This window comes from Melanerpes formicivorus, unplaced genomic scaffold (genome assembly GCF_026170545.1).
Source record: "Melanerpes formicivorus ecotype bairdi unplaced genomic scaffold, bMelFor1.0.p_v2 SCAF_34, whole genome shotgun sequence".
Lineage (NCBI taxonomy): Eukaryota > Metazoa > Chordata > Aves > Piciformes > Picidae > Melanerpes > Melanerpes formicivorus.
The window spans coordinates 4,778,366-4,798,800 of record NW_027142386.1 but is presented as its reverse complement, the minus strand read 5'-3'; the positions used below and the strand labels follow the sequence as shown (position 1 = coordinate 4,798,800).

The window sequence follows — 20,435 nt, the reverse complement described above, 5'->3', positions numbered from 1 at the left end:
TAGGGCTCCCACCTGAAGCTCGAGCAAACATTACTAATGTCCACGGACGGGGCAGAAAAGAACCTACTCAGTGTTTGTACTGGAGATATGATTCACAGATACCACATTCCATGGACCTTGACTGGTGCTCCAAGCCCTTCCCTTCCGTCCAGATCAAATGGTAAGCAGGAGGAACTGAGGCACATCTTCAACACCAGCCCTGGGCTCCTGCTGTGCCCTCACCCTCTGGAGAAGCCTCCTAGCCCCTGAGCCACCACTGCTTCTGTTGGAGCACTTTGCCAACCAGCCTACCAAAAAGACAACACTGGGACCACTCTGTTCTCCCTCTTTACTTGCTGGTTGGGGGTTGGTTTCTTTTCCTGTCACCCTGATGAGCAGCTGAGGGAGCTGCTTTGGAAGCAGCAATCACTCCATCCCCGCTCCTGTCACACCGAGGAACCGGCGGCAACTTCCGCTTGCCGTAACGCTCTGTGACTTGAGAGTTGTGCAACACCTTCAGCAAACACTTCCTCATATAAGAGCAAGACCCAAGCTGAACAACTCACTCCCTCTCATTCACTGCACCAGGCAGGACTGGGAACAGCAAGGGGACAGGCTGGGAACTTGGCTCTCCCTGGCCCCAGAGCCCGCAGCCGGCCAAGCGCGCCAAGATGATTCACCTCCTGCTTGTGTCTCTCCTTTTGCTAGATTTCCTCCAGCAAGGTATGGGTTTGGGGGGTTTGGGAGGGGGTTTTTTTTTGAGGGGAAGTTTTATTCCTTTATCAGTTGTTGCTCTGGGTGCCTCCTTTGTGCAGCTGTTATACTTATTAGCAGGTAGATAATAGGGAAGAATTAAAGGCGCTGGGAAAGAAAAGGCGTTGCTGAGGTCAGGAGGTGTTTGCTTTGTGCCTCTCTCTCTTCCAGGTGATTAGCTCAAATCCCTCAGTTACAGGAGCACTGTGTCAAAACTGGCCAGGGATTGCCTGAAGCCCCAGTTCTGGATCATTTGGGGAGCCAATTAATAACAGACTTTGGGCCAATTAATAGCATAGTGCCGAGGCAAGCAAGCAGAGACCGCATCCAATTGGGACAACTTCTTGCCCCGGCAGCATTTTGGCCCTAAAAGAAAAGAATTCTATTAGAATTCAATTAATGACATGACCTGAGCTAGCAGAGCACCTTCATTACCCATGTGATAGTCCAGCTTAGGAGCTTTGAAGTGATTTAACCTCAGCAGACCACAGTGCTGGTTTTTTTCACCCCCACGTGCATTGTTTCTTTCCACTCCTGTCAAGAGGCAGCAGATTTGTTTCCAGCCCGGCAGGCACAAGCAGGCACAGGTTTTTAGGTGCATAATTAGACAAATCATTTGTTTGCAGGCAGGGCCCTGGATGATTCCATCAGCTGCACAGAGCAGCTGAAGAAGTGCACAGCTCTAAAAAGCCTTTAATTGTTAGCTCCTTCTCAGCGCTCTTCCTAGAGGCTGTAGGAGGCCCAAGGAATTTCTTTCCTCCTTGCAGCTACTGACTCAAGACAATGCCTGCAGCAAGGCAAGGACAACACACTGAGCTGATTTAAAGAAATAAGGAAAGGAGCCCTAAGAAACTGTTTGTTCCAGGACCAGACCAAGCCTTTTTCCTGGAAATGCTGCTTGTCTCTCACTGCAGGGAAGGGACAGGTCGAGTCCTGAGGCTCCATTCACAGCTGGCCTAAGCTTGAACCACTTGGCCTTGTAAAGAGTCTGCAACAGGGAGTGGAGAGATTAAGCTGGAGCATAGACATCTGTTTCTAGACATATAAAGAGTGCTCTGATTTAGAGTAGGATAGGGGTAAGGGGTCAGGGGGTAGGATAGGGTTAAGGGTGGCTCAGATTGGAAGGGACCTCAGAACTCATCTACTCCAACCCCCCCTGCCATAGGCAGGGACACCTCTCAACTACACTCAGCTGCTCAAAGCCTCATCCAGCCTGGCCTTGAACACCCCCAGGCAGGAGGCAGCCACAGCCTCCCTGGGCAGCCTTTTCCAGAGTCTCACCACCCTCATCCTGAAGAGCTTCTTCCTCATCTCCACTCTAACCCTGCTCTGCCTCACCTTCAAACCTTTCCCCCTTGGCCTGGCTCTAGACATCCTCAGCAAAAGTCCCTCTGCAGTCTTCTCCTCTCCAGAGCCCCAGGGCTCTCAGCCTTTCCTCACGAGGCAGTGCTCCAGTCCCTTCATCATCCTTGCAGCCCTCTTTTGGACTCTCTCAAGTAGGTCCCTTCTATTCCACTCTTCCATACACAGAAAACTGCAGGAATTGGATGCCCCACACCTGTGAAACTCTGGCCTTGAGGCTGACAATTAAACTGGGAGTTGCACTCTCCCTTTGTGCTTGTGGTTTGGTTTGAGTTTGGTGCTTTTTTCCCAAGCCCAGCCTATTGTGAGCCCTCAAGAATATGCCTGTTGAGGTGAAATGACCTTTTGGAGGAGATTAAAGATCTTAAGAGGCATACAAAAGCTCCTCTTGCCTTGTTGGAGGCTCATACACCCCTTGCAGGACTCTGGTTTCTCAAAAGCTGTGCATCAGCTGCTCTTAATTGACTTCAAATGTTGCAAAGGCTGCTGACCAAGCTGCAAGCCATGCTGCAAATTAACTGGGGTCCAGATTCACCTGGGCTCAGGAGCAGAAAATAAAAAGCAACACATTCCAGCAGCACTTTAACTTCCTCAGCACGTTTTTTACAGCCCCTGCACCAGTAAAAAGGGTCATGCATGTTAAGTAATGATCTGGGTTCCTCACTACCTATGTCCTATTATGTTCCCCAGCTTTGTTCAAGTGTCTCCTCCAGTTCTGCTGTCACCCTCAGCCTGACTCAATAGAGAATGGGTTTGGGTGGGAAGGGACCTTCCAAGGTCATCTTGTCTAACCTGCCTGCAGTCAACTTCCCCATCCCCAGCTACAGCAGGTTTGTTCAAAGCCCCAAGCCTGACCTGGAATGGTTGCAGGGATGAGGAATCTCCCAGCTCTCTGGGCAACCTGGGCCAGACTCTCAGCATCACCAATTTCTTCCTTCTCTCCAGTCTGAACCTCTGTCTTGAAGTTCAAGCCATCACCCCTTGCCCTGTCACAGCAGGCTCTGCTCAAGAGTCTGTCCCCAGCTTTGTTCTCAGCCTCTTTCAGCACTGAAAGGCCACCAGAAGGTCTTCTTGGAGCCTTCTGTTTTCCAGAGCCTTGCCTTGTCTTACCTTGCCCTCTTCTCTAAGAGCCTCTCTATTCAAGTGCTGTCACCACCACTGATGTGAGTTGAACCAGATGAAAGGCTTTGTGAAGAGGAAACCCAGGCTCAGTCCAGGCTTGTGGGCAACTGGATGGGTTTATTTGCTTATCTAGAAGCAGTCTTAACTTGTATGTCATCAGGTGATAAGGTTTGGAGATCATTAATTCCAGAGAGCAGTGGTAACTGGATTCACGTCACCTGCAAAACATGAAGGCAAAGGTTGCACCTTGTGTGACTGCTCTGCTGCTCCAGCACCCTCACACCAAACAGGTTTCTCCCCTCTTCAGATGAAACTTCCTGGCTTCCAGTTTGTGCCCATTGCCCCTTGGCCTGTCCCTGGGCACCACTCAGCAGAGTCTGGCCCCAGCCTCTTGCCCCCCACCCTTTAGGTCTTGCTGAGCATTGCTCAGCTCCCCTCTGGGGCTGCTCTTCTGCAGGCTCTCAGCCCCAGGGCTCTCAGCCTTTGCTGTTCCCAGAGCTGCTCCAGGCTCTTATGCATCTTCATGCCCCTCCATTGGGCTCCCTCCAGCAGTTCATAGAATTGTTAGGGTTGGAAGGGACCTCAAGGATCAGCCAGTTCCAACCCTCCTGCCATGGGCAGGGACCCCTCACAACAGATCAGGTTGCTCACAGCCACATCCAGCCTGGCCTTCAAAACCTCCAGGCATGAGGCTTCCACCACCTCCCTGGGCAGCCTGTGCCAGTCTCTCAGTTCTCTCAGAACTTCTTCCTAACATCCAATCTGAATCTACCCATTTCTAGTTTTTTTTTTTCATTCCCCCCCAGTCCTATCTCTTCCTGACACCCTGAAAAGTCCCTCCCCAGCTTTCTTGTAGCCCCCTTCAGATACTGGAAGGCCAGTTCCCTGTCCCTCTTGGACTGGGGAGCCTAGAACTGGACATAATACTCCAGATGAAGCTTCACTGGGGCAGAAGGGGAGGAGAACCTCCATCAACTTGCTAGCCACGCTTTTCTTCATGCACCCCAGGACACCACTGGGGCATTGGCCATGAGGGTACATTGTTGGCTCCTGGGCAACTTTTTATCCACCAGCACCTCCTCCACAGGTCCTTCTCCTGGGGCTGCTTCCCAGCAGGTCCCTCCTCACCTGTACTGCTGCAGGAGGTTGTTCCTGCCCAGGTACAGGACCCTATATTTGCTCTCACTGAGCTTCACGAGGTTCTCAACATGAGGAGGAAATTCTCCACTGTGAGGCTCCCAGAGCCCTGGAGCAGGCTGCCCAGAGAGGTTGTGGAGTCTCCTCTGGAGAATTCCCAGCCCCATCTGGATGTGTTCCCTGTGTGCCCTTTGCTGGATTCTCTGCTCCTGCTCTGGCAGGGGAGTTGGACTCGAAGACCTCTGGAGGTCCCTTCCCACCCCTAACATCCTATGATGCTCTCCCCCAGCTCTCCATCCTGGCCAGGGCTCACTGAACTGCACAGCCCAAGGAGGAGTCAGCCACCCCTCCCAGCTGTGTATCACCGCAAGGTTTGGTGAAGCTCACTCAGCAGAGGCAAAGCAGAGAGCAGAGGCCATAAATAAGGGGTGGAAGAGCTGAACAATAATAGAGCCCAGAAGAATCACCCTCAGCAGACATGAAAAGTGGTGTCAAGAACCCAATATTGTCTTTTCATAAAGCCACATCTGCTTCTCCCTAGGGAGCAGGAGCAAGGAACTGCCTGGGGTTGAGGACTACGACATCGTTTACCCACGGAAGCTGCACACAGTGCAGAAAAGAGCTGCAGAAAGAGCCAGAGAGGTACTAGCAGAGATGAGATGGTTTGATGGCTTTGGCTGGGAGATGGGGGAGGGTTTCCTGGAGTCAGAGCAGCCTCAGTTTTCAAGGGACTCAGACACTTGATCCTCAAAAGGGAAATGAAAGAGGGAACCTGGAAGGGTGATCCCACCTCTGGTACAGATGGGCTGTGGGGTCAGGTCCCTGTGCAGAATCACAGAACCCTAGAATGCACTGGGTTGGAAGGGGCCCTCAAAGGTCCTCTGCTCCAACGCCCCTGCACCTAGCAGGGACCCTCCAACTAGATCAGGTTGCTCACAGCCTCATCCAACCTGACCTTGGGGCCTCCACCACCTCCCTGAACAATCTGCTTCAGTGTTCCACCACCCTCATAGTAAACAACTTGTTCCTAGTGTCCAACCTAAATCCACCCTGCTCTAGTTTCAAACCCTTGCCCTTCATCCTAGCCCTTGGAAACAACTTCTCCAGCCTTCAGATATTGAAATGCTGCTCTAAGGTCTCCCTGGAGCCTTCTCTTCTCCAGGCTGAACAATTCCAATTCTTTCAGCCTGTCCCCACAGGGGAGCTTCTCCATCCCCCCAGTCATCTTTGTGGACTCACTCCAGCAGGTTCCTGTGTTGAGGACTCCAGAGGGGGACACAACAGCTCCAGAGGGGGACACAACAGCTCCAGAGCTGGACACCTTATGCCAGCAGTGGGTCTCCTGCACGTCCATCTCTGCACAGATGGAGGCTCTGAGAGCTTTTCAATAACCTAGGGACAGCTGAGTTTGAAGTAAATTCAATCAGCTGCTTCAAACTGAGCATGCTCTGAGATGTTATAAAAGTGTTTGAACTTCAGCCTCTGCTGCAGCTCTTCCCCAAGCATGCAGAGAAATGGAAACACCTTTGCAAAGGTGAATTGGTTCCTCTAATTCAAAGAATGATGAAGCAAAGTTCTGTACCTGCCAGGATACAAGTTTGTGGTGGGAAGAGCAGGAAAAGGATGCAGCTGACAAGCTCAGTAACTAAGAGGCAGCTCACAGTGAGGGCAGACATTCCAACAGGCAACCTCCTAACCCTTCAGTCTGTTTGCAGACAGAATATGAGGACACAATGAAGTATGGAATCAGAGCCAATGGAGAGGAAGTCATTCTGCACCTCCAGAAAAATAAGTAGGTTTGGTTCACTTTTCCCTTCAACATCATTCCTCACTCTGAAGGACTCTGTAGGGGATTTGGGGGGCTGAAAAGCAGGAGTGAGGCTCCTGTAAGAAGCAGGTGTTTTGGTCAATCAAACCTTTCCAGTCCAGTTGATGGAAGAGGAGGGAGGAAGCATCATGGCACTGTTTTGGTAATGGGAGAGAGCTGCCCAGGTAGACAACATCATTGTGATGGAATGGCAGCTGCTCTGCTCACCCTGCCCTGCCCATTTAGCTCCTAAATGGCTGCATTATAGAATCATAGAATGGGTTGGGTTGGAAGACCTCCAGAGATCATCTACTCCAACCTCCCTGCCATGGGAAGGGACTCCTCTCAACTACACTCAGCTGCTCAAGGCCTTGAACACCCCCAGGCAGGAGGCAGCCACAGCCTCCCTGGACAACCTGTGCCAGACTCTCACCACCCTCACAATGAAGAACTTCTTCCTCAGCTCCACTCTAACCCTGCTCTGCCTCAGCTTCAAACCATTTCCCCCTGGCCTAGCTCTAGACACCCTCAGCAAAAGCCTCTCTGCAGCCTCCCTGCAGGATCCTTTCAGCTATTGTAAGGCAGCTCTGAGGTCCCCCTGGAGCCTTCTCCTCTGCAGGCTGAACACCCCCAGCTCCCTCAGCCTGTCCTCACAGCAGAGCTGCTGCAGCCCTTGGAGCATCTTTGTGGCCTCCCCTGGCCTCACTCCAGCAGCTCTGTGTCCTTCTTGTGCTGGGGACACCAGAACTGGAGGCAGGACTGGAGGGGAGGTCTCAGCAGAGCAGACTGTTTACAGTTTTCATGTGATGTCTGCATCCATGGACAGTCTCTGATTCTACTTATTTGTTCCATGCTGGTAGAAACTGCAGGGAACAGGAGAAATATCCCTGAGGTGGGCTCTGTGTGCCTTGCAGAACTGGAAAAGGAAGTAGTAAAACCCACAAGGACTCTTAAGAAATAGGCTTGCAGCACTCTGCTGCTGCTGGACTTTGAGTAGTCTGATGTATCATAGCATCATTAGGACTTAATTAAGCCCCCTGAGATCATCCAGTCCAACCCTCAACCCACCACCACTATCCCCACTAAACCATGTCCCCAAGTGCCATGGCCACATCTTTTTTGAACCCCTCCAGGGATGGGAACTCCCTCTACCACCTCCAGGGATGGGAACTCCTCCCTGGGCAGCCTGGCAACATTTAAATAAAATAGAATAAACCAGGTTGGAAGAGACCTTCAAGATCATTGTGTCCAACCCATCAACCAATCCAACACCACCTAAACAACTAACCCATGGCACCAAGCACCCCAGCAAGTCTCCTCCTGAACACCTCCAGTGATGGTGACTCCACCACCTCCCCAGGCAGCCCATTCCAATGGGCAATCACTCTCTCTGGGTAGAACTTCCTCCTAACCTCCAGCCTGAACCTCCCCTGGCACAGCCTGAGACTGTGTCCTCTTGTTCTGGTGCTGGCTGCCTGGGAGAAGAGACCAACCTCTGCCTGTCTACAACCTCCCTTCAGGTAGTTGTAGAGAGCAATAAGGTCACCCCTGAGTCTCCTCTTCTCCAGGCTAAGCAACCCCAGCTCCCTCAGCCTCTCCTCACAGGGCTGTGTTCCAAACTCCTCACCAACTTTGTTGCCCTTCTCTGGAAATGCTCCAGCAAGTCAACCTCCTTCCTAAACTGAGGAGCCCAGAACTGGACACAGGACTCAAGGTGTGGCCTAACCAGTGCAGTGTACAGGGGCAGAATGACCTCCCTGCTTCTGCTGGCCACACTGTTCCTGATGCAGGCCAGGATGCCATTGGCCCTCTTAGCTGCCTGGGCACACTGCAGGCTCATGTTCAGCCTACCCCCTACCAGCACCCCCAGGTCCCTCTCTGCCTGGCCTCTCTCAGCCACTCTGACCCCAGCCTGGTAGTGTCAAAATGTTTGACAGAAACTGCAAGCAAGGAGAGCTCTTCCTGCCTCCATGAATGACAAAGCACTGAAAGGCAGCCTGCAGGGGGGCTAAAGCAAGAGGGCCCTGGAACTTAGTAGTTTAGTAGTCATGAGGTCTTGGGTGACAGGTTGGACTTGATGATCTTTGAGGTCTTTTCCAACTTTATTGATTCTGTGATAAAGAGGCAGTGAGCTGAGAGCTTTGTTACAGACAAAGCACCCAGGGGGAAAGTCCCCAGGTGCCCAGATGAACCCAAAGTAAAGCCCAGCTGACATTTCCTGCTTGCTGGCTCCACCACTGGTGTTTAAGATGGGATCAAAGACATCTTCCTTCCATAGGTACTGTTCTAATGGCTGTGTAAATACAACGGTGCTACAATCAGCTGATCTTAAAGAGAGAGACTGCAACCAACCAAATTGGCTCTAATCTAAATATTTGGAAGAGGGGAGGGAGGAGGAGGGAAATGATCTTGTCCTAAGTCTCACCCCTGGGATGGTTGCAGCTTGGGGGGGCTGGCCAAGCTGCAGTGACTGTAGGCTTGCTTGGCTGCTAGCTGCAGTAGGACTTAGCTTCCAGCTAAGCACTGGATAGCAGAAGAAGCATCTTCCCTGGAAGGGTTCTCAACCTTTTGAACAGGCTGCCCAGGGAGGCCCTCATCTGCTGGGCAGCTTTCCAGCCTCACTAACACTGTGGGTAAGCTGCTCACCAAAAATACTCTTAACAACCTGAGTGGTGGCTGGAGCTCCTTGCATAGAGTGTGGTGTGGTGCAGTTGTCCCTTCCCCAGATGACCACAACCTGCTGTGAATAACAAGCTGCTCTTGCCTCCTTGCAGGCATCTGTTAGCTACAGACTACACTGAGACAGTTTATTCTGATGATGGTCAACAGATAACAACAAGTCCTCAGATCCAGGTAACAGCAAAACTTTTCTTCCCCTCATCCTTGCAGCCCTGAGGAGGATCCACAGCTCTTTGGAATTTCTCTTCAGCTTTCACTGGGCTGAGCAGTTCCCCCAGCTGCAGGTTTGGCTGGGGGTGGTTAAACATCCACAGCATACTGCTGCTGTTCAGTCTTTGGGTTCCCTTCTTCCTTGTTTGACTTCTAAAGCCCTGGGAGAGGAGGGAATTTTTCTGTCTGTTGCTGTATCTGTGATGAGCTTTCTGAAGCTCTTGGCTTGACCTTTCCTGCTCCTTCTCAATGGAGCAGGTCGAGAGAAGGGCAATGAGGCTGGGGAAGGGTCTGGAGAACAGGGCTGGGGAGGAGCAGCTGAGGGAGCTGGGGGGTGTTTAGTGTGGAGAGGAGGAGGGTGAGGGGAGACCTTTTGGATCTCAAGAGCTCCCTGAAAGGAGGTTGGAGCCAGGTGGGGTTGGTCTCTACTCCTAAGGACAAGTGACAGGACAAAAGGAAAGAGCCTCAGGTGGCACCAGGGGAGCTGGAAACAAGGAGCTGCAGTGGTGCAGTCTCCATCCCTGGAGGGGTTTCAAAGCCATGGAGATGTGATGCTGAGGGCCATTGTATGGTGGTGCCTGGCAGTGCTGGGTTAAGGGTTGGACTTGAAGATCTTAAAGGCCTCTTCCGACCAAAATGATTCTATGAAATAACAGCACAGATCAGACAGAGAGAAAAGATTTCCAGCAAGGGTTCTAAGCAATGTAATTTAGGGTCACAGAATCATTGAGGTTGGAAAAGACCTTTAGGATCATTGAGTCCAGCCAGAACCACTAAACTATATCCTGAAGCTCCACATCTTGAACACCTCCAGGGATGGGGGCTCCACCACCTCCCTGGGCAGCCTGTTCTGATCCCTGACCTCTCTTGCAGCAAAGAAATTTTTCCTTATCTCCAACCTGACCCTCCCCTGGCACAGTTTCAGGACTTTTACTCTCATCAACACCAGCCTCACTCCAACCTCCTTTCAGGGAGCTGTAGAGAGCAATGAGGTCTCCCTCCAGCCTCCACTTCTCCAGACTAAACACCCCCAGCTCCCTCAGCTGCTCCTCATATGATGCCCTCCAAACCCCTCACCAGCTTCTTTGCCCTTCTCAGGGCCTAAAAGTCTTTCTCATACTGTGGTGTCCGTAACTGAACCCAGCACTCAAGCTGTGGTCTCACCAGGGCCACAGGATGCCTCTGAGGGGACAGGGCTTTGGCAGATCCATGCTGATTCAGGCCAGTTAAGAATCAGGCACAAGGTTTGTCCTGCAAACAGGTGGGAGCTTTCCACCTTGGTGTGATGGACACAGCCTCTGAGCCAAGGGTCTCCCTTCTGTCAGCAAAGGGAGTGGAGCCAGGCTCATTTCCCTGCTTTCTACCTCCTGACTTTGCCCATTCTGCACAGCTGCCCCTGACTTGCTCCTGCCCCTTATCTGGGTGAGATTACACATGCAGATAAGGACACATTTCCTCACTGGCTCACATTTCCACCCATGCTCCCAGCAAAGGCACTGCAGGCTGAGCCCAGGTGGTTTCTCTCAGCCATGACAAATCAGTCAGTGAGTGAGGCAGACACAAAGGAAGTCACTGCAGAAGTCATTTTGTCAGCTGTGCACTCATGGGCTTGACCTTCAACAAAGCTCTCCCCTGAAGCTTTGTGTCCTGTGCCATCTCCTGTCCTTGACTCTGTGTTCTTTGGAGCACAAAGCCCAATGCTCTTTGTCATGGAGCAGTTAGCAGGAAGAGGAGAATCTAGAGTGAAGTAAATGGATATAAAAGGTTCTGGGGTGGCTGTTCTGGTGGAAATATAATGTCACTGCTGATGGCTCCAGTGGCTTTCATTCCCCAAAGGGATTCTGTGAACAGTAAAGAGCCCCAAAGCCTGCTCAAAGATCTTCTCAAACAGGTCTACCTGTGCAGCTTGCTGCAGCAGTTCCTGCACTGTGGACACTGTTATGATCTCAGAGGTCTTTGTCTGACATCCTAAGACTCATAGAATCACAGAATGTTAGGGGTTGGAAGGGACCTCCAGAGATCATCCAGTCCAACCCCCCTGCCAGAGCAGGGTCACCCAGGGCAGGGCACACAGGAACACATCCAGGTGGGGTTGGAAAGGCTCCACAGAAGGAGACTCCACAACCTCTCTGGGCAGCCTGCTCCAGCCCTCCAGCACCAAAACACCAAACAACCTTCTCTTCAAGTGGAACTTCCTGGGTTCCATCTTGTCCCTGTTGGTCCTTGTCCTATCACTGGGCACCACCAACCAGAGCCTGGTACCTTCATCCTGACCCCCACCCCTCAGATATTGATAGATATTGATCAGATCCCCTCTCAACCTTCTCCAGACTAAACAGTCCCAGGGCTCTCAGTCTTTCTTCACAGCAGAGATGTTCCAGTCTCTTCATCATCCCCAGAGCCTCCCCTGGGCTCTCTCCAGCAGGTCCCTGTCCCTCTTGAACTGGAGGTCCCAAAACTGGACACAAGATTGGCAGCTGTGGTCTCAGCAGAGCAGAGAAGAGGGGGAGGAGAACCTCCCTAGTCCTGCTGGCCACACTTTCCTTGGTGTACCCCAGGATGTCATTGGCCCCCAGAAGGGCAGATTGCTGTTCTGTGGAGAACTTGCTGTCCACCAGCACTCCAAGGTCTTTCTCCATGGAGCTGCTTCCCACTGAAAAATCCCTGGATCTAGGCCAGCTCAGTACAGTCAATGAGACCTGACCCACCCTGACAAGGTGTTTTTTTCCCTTTCTAACCAGGATCACTGTTATTATGAAGGCCACATTCAGGATGATGCTGGTTCCATAGCAAGCATCAGCGCTTGCAAAGGCTTAAGGTAAGATGGAGCTTTGGTTCCCACAGGGTACCAAGAACAAAATACCCATAATAGAGTTATCTGTGTCTATGAGGATGAATTTCCTTCATCTCCACTCTCAGTCTCCCCTCTCCCAGCTCAAGGACATTGTCTCTCATTGTGTCACTCCTAGCCCTTATCAAAAGTCCCTCCCCAGCTCTCCTGGAGCCCCTGCACGTACTGGAAGGCTTCTCTAAGGTCTCCCTGGAGCCTTCTCTTCCCCAGGCTGAGCAGCCCCAACTCTCCCAACCTGTCCCCATAGGAAAGGTGCTCCATCCTTCTGCTCATCTTTATGGTCTCCTCTGGACCTGCTCCAGCAGTTTGATGTCTTTCTTATTCTGGTGCCACCAGAACTAGAGGCAGTGCTCCAGGTGGGGGTCTCACAAGAGCAGAACAGAGCAGAACAGAGCAGAGCAGAACAGAGCAGAGCAGGTTGGAAAAGACCTTTAAGATCATCAAGTCCAACCTCTCACCCAGCACTATCTAATCAACTAAACCATGGCACCAAGTGCCTCATCCAGTCTCCTCTTAAACACCTCCAGTGATGGTGACTCCACCACCTCCCTGGGCAGCACATTCCAAGAGCCAATATCTTTCTGTAAAGAATTTCTTCCTAACATCCAGCCTAAACTTCCCTCCTACTGACTCAGCAGCTTTGACTTCTGCTTTTAAAGTGTTGCCCATTCTGCCTTTATGCTGCCAAACTGTTCTATGGCATGGAACAAGTCCATGTGCAATGGTCCACCAGCTTGGGCTGAATGCTGGCAGGGAGACCATTGCTACCTCGACTCCATCCTGGGGATTCAGGTGGTCAGGGCCTCTCTGATTTTCTTAGTGGCTACTTTGAGACCCGTGGGCAGAAGTACCTCATTGAACCCTTGGGAGCTTCAGACACAGAGGAGCATGCAGTCTACAAGTATGAGAAACTTGAGCAGAAGGCCATAAAAACCTGTGGCCTGATCAACAACACCTGGGAAGAGGATTCAGCTGACCCCATCAATGACATCTTCAAATCCAGCAACAGCCCAGAGGTAAGGACAGAGTTGAACAGCAGTTCCCTGAGGAGATGTCAGAAAGGAAACCACAGCCATAGGAGCACCCTGTGGGGAGCACACATCTCACTTTGGCTGGAAAGAAGCAATGGTGCCCAGTGAAGCCCAAGCAGATCCTAAAGAACCAGTGCCTCTCTGCATGTACTTACAGCTTTAGATACTCAGAGATTCATGGAATGCTTTGAGTTGGAAGGGAGCTTAAAGGTCATCCAGTTCCAACCCCACCTGCCATGGGCAGGGACACCTCCCACCAGCCCAGGTTGCTCAGGGCCTCATCCAAACTGGCCTTGAGCACCTCCAGGGAGGAGGCAGACAGAACCTCCCTGGGCAACCTGTGCCAGGCTCTCCCCACCCTCACTAGAAAGAATTTCTTCCTAATCTCCAGTCTAAATTTCCCCCCACTCCAGCCCAAAGCCATCATCTCCTCTCCTGTCACTCCCAGCCCTTGTCAAATATCCCTCCCCAGCTCTCCTGGGACCCCTTTCAGGTACTGGAAGGCTGCTCTAAGATCTCCCCAGAGCCTTCTCCAGGCTGAACAGCCCCCCCACCTCTCTCAGCCTGGGTACCTTTACCTCTTCAAACACCTAAATGCTCTTTGCCCTGCACAATCTCCATGCTCACAGCAACATTCAGCCTGCTTTTCACCCCTTTAAAACAAGGCAGCCCCATTCCCCATGGCCTGGCCAAAGCAACACCCTCACAACTCCCACCTGGGTTGGGAATTGCAGAGCTTGAGACTGAGGACAGCCCTGAGAAGTCATTGAAATGCATCCTTTTTGGTTATCTTTTTGTAGATAAAAGCATACCTGAAATCCAAAAAGTACCTGGAAGTTTACATAGTTGCAGACAACAGTTTGGTGAGTAGTGAAATGGTTTGGTTCTCATCTCAGTGCCTGGAACAGGCTGCCCAGGGAGGTGGTTGAGTCCCCATCCCTGGAGGTGTCTAGAATCATAGAATCAAGAAGGTTGGAAGAGACCTCAAAGATCATCAAGTCCAACCTGTCACCCAAGAGCTCAGGACTACTAAACCATGGCTCCAAGTGCCACGTCCAATCCCCTCTTGAACACCTCCAGGGATAGGGACTCCACCACCTCCCTGGGCAGCACATCCCAATGGCCAATTCCTCTTTCTGGGAAGAACTTTCTCCTCACCTCCAGCCTAAACCTCCCCTGGCACAGCTTGAGACTGTGTCCTCTTGTTCTGGTGCTGGCTGCCTGGGAGAAGAGACCAACCCCTTCCTGGCTACAACCTCCCTGCAGGGAGTTGTAGAGAGCAAGAAGGTCTCCCCTGAGCCTCCTCTTCTCCAGGCTAAGCAACCCCAGCTCCCTCAGCCTCTCCTCACAGAGCTGTGCTCCAGACCCCTCCCCAGCTTTGTTGCCCTTCTCTGGACACCTTCAAGTCTCTCAATGTCCTTCCTAAATTGAGGAGCCCAGAGCTGGACACAGGACTCAAGGTGTGGCCTAACCAGTGCTGAGCACAGGGCACAATGACTTCCCTGCTCCTGCTGGCCACACTGTTCCTAATGCAGGCCAGGATGCCCTTGGCCTTCTTGGCCCCCTGGGCACACTGCTGGCTCATGTTTAGGCAGCTGCCAATCAGCACCCCCAGGTCCCTCTCTGTTTGGCAGCTCTCAGCCACTCCATCCCCAACCTGTAGCTCTGCATGGGGTTGCTGTGGCCAAAGTGCAGCACCTGGCACTTGGACTTGTTGAAGAGGCAGAGGTGTGGTGCTGAGGGACATGGTTCAGCCCCAGACTTGGCAGGGTTAGAGAATGGTTGGACTGGATGAGCTCAAAGGGCTTTTCATAGAAATCATCAAAGAATGGCTCAGGTTGGAAAGGACCTCGGAGATCATCTGTTGCAACCTCCCCACCAAGGGCAGGGACACCTCTCAGCTGCACTCAGCTGCTCAAGGCCTCATACAACCTGGCCTTGAACACCTCAAGCTGTGTAGGGGGAAGTTTAGGCTTGATCTTAGAGAGAAGATCTTCACAGGGAGAGAGATTGCCCTTTGGAATGGGCTGCCCAGGAAGGGGGTGGGGTCGACCTCCCTGGAGGTGTTTAAAAAGAGCCTGGATGAGGCACTTAGTGTCGTGGGTTGGGTGATTAGTTGGACTTGATGATCTTGGAGGTCTCTTCCAACCTGGTTGATTCTGTGGCCCCCCAGGCAGGAGGCAGCCACAGCCTCCCTGGGCAGCCTGGGCCAGACTCTCACCACCCTCACGATGAAGAACTTCTTCCTCAGCTCCACTCTAACCCTGCTCTGCCTCAGCTTCAAACCATTCCCCCTTGGCCTGGCTCTAGACACCCTCAGCAAAAGTCTCTCTGCAGCCTTCCTGCAGGATACTTTCAGGTCCTGGCAGGCAGCTCTGAGGTCCCCTTGGAGTCTTCTCTGCAGGCTGAACACCCCCAGCTCCCTTGCTCAAGCAGAGCTGCTCTAGCCCTTGGATCATTTTTGTGGCCTTCTATGGACTCTCTCTACCAGCTGTGTGTCCTTCTTCTGCTGGGGACAGCAGAGCTGGAGGCAGGACTGGAGATGAGGTCTCAGCAGAGCAGAGGAAAGAGGCAGAACCAACAAAAAGGATTCTATGATCCCACAGGATATTTCTTTTTTGCTAAATCCCTTTTTTGCCCTCCCTTTCTCCTAACACTCTGTATTCCCTCTTTCAGTACAAGAAGTATGAGGAAGATGTCTCAGCTGTGAGGCAAAGGATATTTGGAATAGTCAATTACATCAACACGGTGAGAGCAAGCTGCTGGCAGCAGAAAGGAGTCCTGAGTGTCCTCCTTTTGCACATGTCACAAAATTTCATCCTTAGAACATAGGGAAGAAAGAAAACTGAACTTTGTTGTCATCTGTGAACCAAAGTGAACACCTCTGCCCCTGTTATCATGTTCCTTGCCTTCAGAGAGGAAGTTTCTGTACAGGCAGGTTGGGACCACATTGTCTTAGCACTTGTGACAGTGAGTGATGGAATCCTTCAAAAGCAAGGCAGTGATTCCCCAAAAGCAAGGCAGTGATTCCCCAAAAGCAAGGCAGTGATGCTGCCCCAAAAGCAAGGCAGTGATGCTGCCCCAAAAGCAAGGCAGTGATGCTGCCCCAAAAGCAAGGCAGTGATGCTGCCCCAAAAGCAAGGCAGTGATGCTGCCCCAAAAGCAAGGCAGTGATGCTGCCCCAAAAGCAAGGCAGTGATGCTGCCCCAAAAGCAAGGCAGTGATGCTGCCCCAAAAGCAAGGCAGTGATGCTGCCCCAAAAGCAAGGCAGTGATGCTGCCCCAAAAGCAAGGCAGTGATGCTGCCCCAAAAGCAAGGCAGTGATGCTGCCCCAAAAGCAAGGCAGTGGTGATGCCTCAAAAGCAAGGCAGTGGTGATGCCTCAAAAGCAAGGCAGTGGTGATGCCTCAAAAGCAAGGCAGTGATGCTGCCCCAAAAGCAAGGCAGTGGTGATGCCCCAAAAGCAAGGCAGTGGTGATGCCTCAAAAGCAAGGCAGTGATGCTGCCCCAAAAGCAAGGCAGTGATGCTGCCCCAAAAGCAAGGCAGTGATGCTGCCCCAAAAGCAAGGCAGTGGTGATGCCTCAAAAGCAAGGCAGTGGTGATGCCTCAAAAGCAAGGCAGTGATGCTGCCTCAAAAGCAAGGCAGTGATGCTGCCTCAAAAGCAAGGCAGTGATGCTGCCTCAAAAGCAAGGCAGTGATGCTGCCCCAAAAGCAAGGCAGTGATGCTGCCTCAAAAGCAAGGCAGTGGTGATGCCTCAAAAGCAAGGCAGTGGTGGTGCCTCAAAAGCAAGGCAGTGATTCTCCCTTCTCCATTTCGTTGGAAAGTGAAACTTCTTCCAGAAATGTTGCTGCTTTTTTTTTGGTATTTTAAAGCCATTTTTATAGCTGCTTTAAATGTGTGGGGGTGGAGGGGGTGGAGGGGGTGGGATGTGAATTCCTCTTTGGTTTGTTGGGGTTTTTACAGAATCATAAAATGGCTCAGGTTGGAAGGGACCTCAGAGATCATCCACTCCAACCTCCCCACCATGGGCAGGGACACCTCTCAACTACACTCAGCTGCTCAAGACCTCATCCAGCCTGGCCTTCAACACCCCCAGGCAGGAGGCAGCCACAGCCTCCCTGGGCAGCCTGGGCCAGACTCTCACCACCCTCACACTGAAGAACTTCTTCCTCAGCTCCACTCTAACCCTGCTCTGCCTCAGCTTCAAACCATTCCCCCTTGGCCTGGCTCTAGACACCCTCAGCAAAAGTCTCTCTGCAGCCTTCCTGCAGGATCCCTTCAGGTCCTGGCAGGCAGCTCTGAGGTCCCCCTGGAGCCTTCTCCTCTGCAGGCTGAACACCCGCAGCTCCCTCAGCCTGTGCTCACAGCAGAGCTGCTCCAGCCCTTGGAGCATCTTTGTGGCCTCCTCTGGCTTCACTCCACAGCTCTGTGTCCTTCTTGTGCTGGGGACAGCAGAGCTGGAGGTAGACTTGGTGGTGAAGTCTGAGCAGAGCAGAGCCCAGGGGCAGAATCCCCTCTCCTGCCCTGCTGCCCACACTGCTCCTTTGGATGCAGCCTTGGATACAATTTGCCTTCTGAGCTACATCTTAAGTGAGGAAAAAGCTCAGCTCAGGTCTGCAGTGCTGTGTATTGCAAGTGCCTGAAAGAGGCATTGGAAGAGGCTGTCCAGGGAGGTGGTGGAGTCCCCATCCCTGGAGGTGTCCAAGAAACCTGTGGCCATGGCACCTGGGGCCATGGTTTGGTAGCCATGGTGGTGTTAGGCTGCTGGTTGGACTGGATGATCTTAGAGGTCTTTTCCAACCCAAACAGTGCTCTGATTCTATGACACAAGTGAAGCAACTTCCAGGATGGTTGTTCCCGAAGCCTTCACAAGGTTCCTCACGCTCACAGCAGCACTCTGCCTCTGCTGCAGGTTTATAAGCCCATCAACATCTACGTGGCTTTGGTTGGCCTTGAGATCTGGACAGATGGGGACAAATGCCTCCTGGGCCACGCTGCAAGCTTCACCCTGGACAGCTTCTCCAAGTGGCGCCTTTCGGATTTGCTGAAGAGGAAAAGGAACGACAACGCTCAGCTCATCACGTGGGTGTCCTCCTGCTCCCTGCTGCCACTGCCAGCCACCTTCCAGGCCTTCCAAACCTGCTCACCACGATGTGCTCAGAACCTTCAACCTGCTTAGGGCAGCAGCCTCAACTTCAGAGCTGCTTTCTGAGCAGCAGCAGCAGCAGTGAATTTCACTTTGCTTTTCTCCTTCCTTCCAGGGGCTACAAATTTGAGGGCACAACGATTGGCTTGGCCTTTCTGAAATCCATCTGCAGTGAGACTTATTCTGCAGGTATTATTCAGGTCTGCTTTAGTTTTGATTTCTTTGGTTGTTTTAAAGGCTTTGCTCTGGTTTGGCTGTGGTGGGGCTCAGGGGTTTTGTTTTGTTCTCTTTTGTTTCTTTTTTCCGCTCAACCGGCGAATGTTCTGAATGCAAATCATTGCCTGTGCCACACTTTCAGTTCTCTGTCTGGTTCATGGCATGGCTTTTTGTTAGACTGTAGAAAGTGAGTGGCAAAGATTTGATGTGAAATGGAAGGGCAGAGGGGAAATAAGGCACACACAAAGCGTGGGAGCTCTCTTAGCTGCCTGCCAACAGCAAACACCGACACACACACTGGGGACACCAGGTTCCAACAGGATCAGAGGAGAGGAATAACTGATCCTGTGCCTCTGCCCAGTTTAGAACTGGGAATTGGCTCTGGTTTTCATGACAGACATCCCCACTTTAGCCATTTAACTACAGCTCCACACCTACTCCACTTAAGCTTCAGCCTGAACAGGAAAACAGAACCCAAACTTTAACAGCAGCACCAAGAGCTCAGCTGTGGCACTCAGCTTCAGACTGGCCTTGCTGCTAAGAGGAATGACCCACATCAAGGTCCAGCTTCCCCACACCATAAGGAAATCCCAGGATGCTTTTCCAGGTGTCAGGATGAACTTTGCTGCATCAAGATTTGCCCTGCTATGCTGGGAGAGGACAACCAGTATCCTGCCTGCTGCTTTATGCATTTCCATCCTCACCTGCTGTTCATACAGCTGGATTTCCCTCAGAAAGAAAAAGCAGGGAAATCCTGCTCCCACCAAGGGTTTCCCTCCAGGAAAATCCTCTCTCCCACCAAGCAACACAAAACACAAAGATGCAGCACAGCACCTGAGCTGCCTTTCCTTTCCATGCACAACCACCCTGTAGAATCACAGAACTGTCAGGGTTGGAAGGGACCTCAAGGCTCAACCCCCCTGCCACAGCCAGGGACACCTCACACTACAGCAGGTTGCTCACAGCCACATCCAGCCTGGCCTTCAAAACCTCCAGGCATGAGGCTTCCACCACCTCCCTGGGCAACCTGTGCCAGGCTCTCACCACCCTCATGGGGAACAACTTCTTCCTAACACCCAATCTGAATCCCCCTGCTTCTAGATTTGCTCCACCCCCCCAGTCCTGTCACTCCCTGACACCCTCAAAAGTCCCTCCCCAGCTTTCTTGTAGCCCCCTGCAGATACTGGAAAGCCACAATTAGATCTCCTCAGAGCCTTCTCCTCTCCAGACTGAACAACCCCAACTCTCTCAGTCTGTCTCCATAGCAGAGCAGCTCCAGCCCTCTGCTCCTCCTTGTGGCCCTTCTCTGGACACCTTCCAGCACCTCCAGATCTTTCTTGAAAGAGAGGCTCCAGAACTGGACACAGAGCTCCAGGTGGGGTCTGATCGGAGTGGGGCAGATAACTTTTACCTTGGTGTGATGACAAATAATTCTCTGGCACTTGTGGAATCACAGCCACCCTGAGAGAGGATTCAGAGGTTCAGATGTTGAGTTCCCTTCCACAGTCAGCTGGTACTTGGCAGCCTGACTTCCTCCTGTGTATCTAAAGACTTAATTAGACCAATTCACTCCTGCTGATTAGTGCTGTCATCCCATTGCTGCTTTACTGCAACCTAGCATCAGCTGTGGCAGAGATGCATGGACTGAACAACATCTCAGCCCCCAAGTAGGAGTCAGGATAGTGTTACTTGAAGAAAACCTGTCCTGTTTTTCACCCACATGGCTTCTCTCATGTTCCTACCTGTGCCACAGTGCTCACTGAAACAAGAGCTTGCTCCTATCTCTGCAGGACCACAGCAGGAATGAAATTGCAGTTGCAGCTACCATGGCACACGAGATGGGACACAACCTTGGCATGAGTCATGACACCCCAGCCTGCACATGTAGTGGTGCTGTCTGCATCATGACAGACACAGTCAGGTAGGACTTTGGGTCAAGAACCAGGCTGTGACTGCATGGGGTGGTTCAAGATGGGCTTTGGATCGGTTTCCAAAAGTAGGGACAGGCTGGGAGAGTTGGGGCTGTTCAGCCTGGAGAAGAGAAGGCTCTGGGGAGACCTCAGAGCAGCCTTCCAGTACCTAAAGGGGCTCCAGGAGAGCTGGGGAGGGACTTTTGGCAAGGGATTGGAGTGATATGAGA

The 20,435-nt window shown here is 52.1% G+C and overlaps 1 protein-coding gene across 1 annotated transcript in view; it reads left to right on the top strand.

Annotated features, from left to right (window-relative positions):
- Positions 1–625: 625 nt before the first annotated feature.
- Positions 626–20,435, top strand: part of ADAM28 (ADAM metallopeptidase domain 28) — a 36,601-nt gene continuing 16,791 nt past the window's right edge. Inside the window, exons 1-11 of the mRNA XM_068156559.1 lie at positions 626–702; positions 4,895–4,995; positions 6,069–6,145; positions 8,935–9,013; positions 11,791–11,867; positions 12,721–12,916; positions 13,732–13,794; positions 15,608–15,679; positions 17,846–18,015; positions 18,195–18,279; positions 20,086–20,216. Of these exons, the coding sequence (XP_068012660.1) occupies positions 651–702; positions 4,895–4,995; positions 6,069–6,145; positions 8,935–9,013; positions 11,791–11,867; positions 12,721–12,916; positions 13,732–13,794; positions 15,608–15,679; positions 17,846–18,015; positions 18,195–18,279; positions 20,086–20,216 (1,103 nt within the window). The 5' untranslated portion in view covers positions 626–650. The remainder of the gene's footprint in view (positions 703–4,894; positions 4,996–6,068; positions 6,146–8,934; positions 9,014–11,790; positions 11,868–12,720; positions 12,917–13,731; positions 13,795–15,607; positions 15,680–17,845; positions 18,016–18,194; positions 18,280–20,085; positions 20,217–20,435) is intronic.